The sequence below is a fragment of the Lolium rigidum genome, chromosome 5, assembly GCF_022539505.1.
Source record: "Lolium rigidum isolate FL_2022 chromosome 5, APGP_CSIRO_Lrig_0.1, whole genome shotgun sequence".
Taxonomy (NCBI): domain Eukaryota; kingdom Viridiplantae; phylum Streptophyta; class Magnoliopsida; order Poales; family Poaceae; genus Lolium; species Lolium rigidum.
Window position 1 is genome coordinate 140,169,231 of NC_061512.1, and position 4,484 is coordinate 140,173,714.

Sequence of the window (4,484 nt, forward strand, 5' to 3'; positions counted from 1 at the left end):
GACTAAGGTGTTTCCTTTTTCCTCTGGACTCATTGAAGAAGCTCAGATGTAGATGAAATATGAAAAGACATACTGGTGCTTGAATTTGTGCTAATAATAATACTCCATCTGATACGTAATAAGTGTCGTGGTTTTAGATTTTAACTAAAAATAAACTAAAACCACGACACTTATTATGGACCCAAGGGAGTATTAAACATCATGCTCCTTTGGCAAATACAGTATCATTTAAATATTTTTGTCCTTGTTAGCATGTTTTCTTCTATCTATCAAATAATATATGGATATCATTAAGTTCATTTTAACTGGATTATCACATTTAGTTGCAAGTTTATATTCCTAGCTAGCACAGGACTTTTGCATGCTGAATTTGTCCATCCTGTTGACCAGTCGGAAAGATAAAGGCAGAGAACAACGTTGTTCTAAGGCACTGGAATGTACACTATATTTTGAACGACCCCTTCCTTCAGCATGCCCTTTATTTTTCTTTCCGCATAAGTTCTGTCGGTCCACAGGTCAGTAGATCACTAGCCTCCTCAAAGATTTATGATACAACGAAGATTGTATTCATTTTTTGAGTACTCCTGGAAACATAAGGACACTGACATGCTTTCTAATACCAAAAGTAACAACTCACAGTAGAACTTTTAAAGTATGTGACAGGAATCGGTGCCAAACATACCAGTTTTTACCCTTTTTCCTGTTTTATTGAAGTCCATTAAGAATCCTAATGTCATCCGTTGGCTGGACGTGGAGCTGAACTTGGTATGAGATCTGCCTATGTTATGATAGAACCCTACCTTGGCTATAGCTTAGGTGTAACTTGATTATGTTTTTCTTGTGTCCTTGTGGTTTGCACCAATTCATTGCTTGCATGCCTAATATTCCCTGTTTATTTCGGTACTAATTTGCAAAAGATGATTTAAGGGTTTACATCATTCATTGCTATTTTAATATGTACACATATATATATACTCAAATGAAGGTGTAGGCTGCAATTTCAAGATTCACTTTGTATTTGTAAAATGACAGTCTATTGCGTCTACACTCTACAGATATATAGGCCATACGAGATGACATTTTGCTCGAGAACCAGGAAACAAAGTCATTTGCTGTTAATAAAGGATGGCTTTTCCTAGCCCCAACCTCTACTGTGGTTCCTTATATACTCATAGGTTTTGCGTATCTCAGCAGCCTTTGCTATTTCACATTGCAGTCGTCCAGTTCCAGACTTTTGGCTGGAACTAGCTTTGTAAATTAAGGATGAATGAGATTCAAATCCATTCTTTTTTGCATATGAAATATTTCATGCATTAGTTCAGTTAGTTTCTCCCAATCTAAGTTTATATATTCATCACAAGGAACCATGTAGCTTCGCATTCTTTTCAATAAAAGATGTGATAGTACATTAGAAATCCGCATATGTTTTGACATTTGACTTGACAAAACGATATCACTCCATTTTAAATCATGTTGTAAAAAAATGTATAATGCACCTAGAATGAGGCAATGTAGGCCAAATGTTCAATTTTTGTTTTTCGTTTATATAGCTTTTCGTATGAGACGGACGGGCGCAGCGAAGCGCGCTTCTATGATCTAGTATACATGAAAACGAAGCACATTAAAAACTATAGCATGGCCTAGCTAAGGCCACTTCACAAAAAATTTCATTTAACAACAGTTTGCTGCTTGCCCAGGATATATAACCATAGCTCATAGCTAACCTAAAAAACCTCTCCTAGACTAACCACACACTGACACACATTCATAAGAGTGACACATCCATACAAAATATTTGCACCAGGGCCGACACAAAACTAGTTAGCTCATCATCATCTTATCAGAACCTAAGAACCTGCTTTGGCTGGCTTCCGTGTTTGCCAAGGGACTTGTCAAGAGCCAGGCCAAACTCGCTGAAGGGAGTCAACTCCATCCTGTAGCCAAAAATGTTTCAAAATGTCCATTCATTTCTCGACAGTATGTGTGTGGGCGTTTCAAGATCAAGCAAAAGATACATACTCGTATTTAAGTTTGCCTTCCTGCACGAGGGCCAGCAGGTAGTCTATCATTATTCTGCAATCCTCTGCCTTGTCCGAATTCATCCACTTCTGTAGCCAGAAGCCTCGGAGGGAAAGATCCTTTCACAGAATTCGATCATGTTAAAGAATTGATAGGACAAGCAACTTGGTACATAGCAGAAAGAAATAATAGTATGCACAGTACTATGCAGGATATGATGTACACTTGTTAGATGATATATATTCAGCACTTCATTAGATAGTTTTAATTTTTGCATGGTATAGATGTTGAAAGCAACCTAACTATATTATGTACATTAATAAGCAGGATATATATGATGTACTGACCTTAAAAATGAAAGATGAAGTAGAAACAGTCACAGGTTTCTTGGACATTCCGCCATATGTAACCATGGTGCCCCCTTGCCTAAAGAGAAGTGTTACAGCTAATTATGAGAAACGAAGACATTTCCAATTGGAATTTTATAAAGTTTAACAGCATCACCTTAACAACTTTAGTATCAAAGATGCAGCATTTCCTCCAACACAGTTAAATCCTAGCGCAGGTTCTGGCAAAGCCCCCTAACATGACAGAAACCAAAACAGCACCAGCATAAGGAAATGGTCCAAGTTATCCTACAGATGAACAAACTGCAACTAGCATCTCAGCATCCAGTGGTGACAGGAGAAAGATAACAACCGTTCAATCTTATGATCTCATTTCTCTGGGCCATGGGCACCCCCAATTCAGTATGACTAGTAATTATTTTTATAGCGACAAACTGTATTAGCTTTTCCTAAGTAAGGGAAACACTTTGATTCGAAATAAAAGAGTCGTACCATAGCAAAGAAATTCTGGCTATAACGGATTGAAAAGTAAATAAAATAGATCTCATGGACGGTGAGGTGGGAAATGCAGGCTGCAGAGTTGTACCAGCAAGCTCTTGACATTCTTTACATCTAGCTGGCTTTCTGTGAATACCTCATCTGCACCAAGCTGTTTAAGTTTCTCTTTTGCTTCTTCTGAACCAGGCCTACAATATTTTCAAGAGCATCATATTAAGCAAATTATCATGATCATGCGGCAAAGAAAGAATAGAACTAAGAAGGGGTATTTTCGCTATTTTGTTTCCAAGTTGCATGTGCACCTGTCCCTTATGATGTTGATAGTGCGAATTCCCTGAACTTTAGCTAGCTGAATAACGCACTGACCGACGATGCTGGTCGCGCCGTTCTGGACAATAGCATCACCTAATATAGCCCACAAGGGATGCCATGGCGTGAGCTGACACAAATGCAGAACTTCTAAGGGAACAAAATTGTGCAGGGAAGGATGGCAATTGGCAAGTAATAAGACATGATTACCAGGATTGAGGTCCACAAAGTCCTTGAGCATCCTGAGCGCCGTCAAGGGGTTGACCGTGACAGTGGCGGCGTATTCCAGAGGCACGTCGTCGCGGACCTTGTGCCACACATCTTCCGGCTTGACAATGTAGGTCTGCCATGTCCCTGCACCAGCAAACGGCATGTAATTCAGGGAGCGAGAGCAAAGCGAGGCAGGACAGGACAGGGGAGAGAGGGAGACCTCACCGAAGGAGGGCGGGGAAGGGATGACCCAGTCGCCGGGGGAGATGGGGCGGGTGACGGCGGGGCCGACGGCGTGGACCTGGGCGACGCCCTCGTACCCGGCGACGGCGGCGGGGAGGGGAGGCCTGACGGGGTAGACGCCCTGGACGCGGTTGATGTCGGAGGGGTTGATGGGCGCGGCCAGCATCTTGACGCAGACGTCGCGCTCCCCGAGCTCCGCCGGCGGCATGTCCGCCACCCTTGGCCAGATTGCGGCGTCAAATCGTTGGAGGATTGGTGCTCGGGGTAGTATGGTACGGTCTAGTGCGGAAGAGAGATCGATACCTGAGGACTTGGTCGGGCGGGCCGTGTTGGTCGTAGAGGACGGCCTGGGAGGGCGGGGAGAAGAGCGACGCGGCGGCGGAGAAAGGAAGGCTGCGAGAGAAGCGGAGGCGCGCCGCCGTCGACGGCAGCAGGCGGAGCGCCGACGCCATTGTTACTGAGGTAATACTCTCGGCCTCTTGCCGTCTGTAGTAATGCAGATAGAAGAAGAACTAGTCCAATAACTCAGCCCAGCCCAACCTAAACAAAGCCCAATATATTTTCCTTCTTTCTTGATATTTTGTTGTGCAATCTAATAACTCTCGGCCATATGCGCCGTTTTGTACATATTTCAAAAGCTAAATTTTTTAGGAAATGAATTTTGCTGCATAGCGACATGTTTTATGCGCACGTAAGTTTCACATAAAACCGACATTTTTTATGCCATGTATTAAAAAGACAAAAAAATCTCTTGAGAAACGGATTATTTTAGCACCAAAATTTATATTTTTTACACAGGGCACAAAACATGTCGATTTTTTCTGAAAAAACTTTGTAAGTATGTAACTGATGGGGATA

General features: G+C 42.2%; 1 protein-coding gene across 1 annotated transcript; it reads right to left on the reverse strand.

The window, feature by feature from the left end:
- Positions 1 to 1,621: 1,621 nt before the first annotated feature.
- Positions 1,622 to 3,810, reverse strand: LOC124653287 (enoyl-[acyl-carrier-protein] reductase, mitochondrial-like). Its single transcript, XM_047192356.1, has 8 exons — positions 3,609 to 3,810; positions 3,384 to 3,527; positions 3,167 to 3,269; positions 2,953 to 3,052; positions 2,524 to 2,600; positions 2,367 to 2,445; positions 2,020 to 2,138; positions 1,622 to 1,934 (listed from the first exon to the last, which is right to left on the reverse strand). The coding sequence occupies exons 1-8, from the start codon at positions 3,790 to 3,792 to the stop codon at positions 1,841 to 1,843; spliced, it is 900 nt and encodes a 299-aa protein (XP_047048312.1). The 5' UTR covers positions 3,793 to 3,810; the 3' UTR covers positions 1,622 to 1,840.
- Positions 3,811 to 4,484: the final 674 nt, after the last annotated feature.

What these genes read in the sequence shown, in the direction of transcription:
- LOC124653287 (XM_047192356.1), bottom strand. Translation starts at nt 3,792, where the DNA reads ATGCTGGCCGCGCCCATCAACCCCTCCGACATCAACCGCGTCCAGGGC. An exon ending in CCCTTCCCCGCCCTCCTTCG is followed by an intron (nt 3,528 to 3,608) that starts GTGAGGTCTCCC and finishes TTGCTGGTGCAG; the next exon opens with GGACATGGCAGACCTACATT. An exon ending in GAAGGCAAACTTAAATACGA is followed by an intron (nt 1,935 to 2,019) that starts GTATGTATCTTT and finishes TTTTGGCTACAG; the next exon opens with GATGGAGTTGACTCCCTTCA.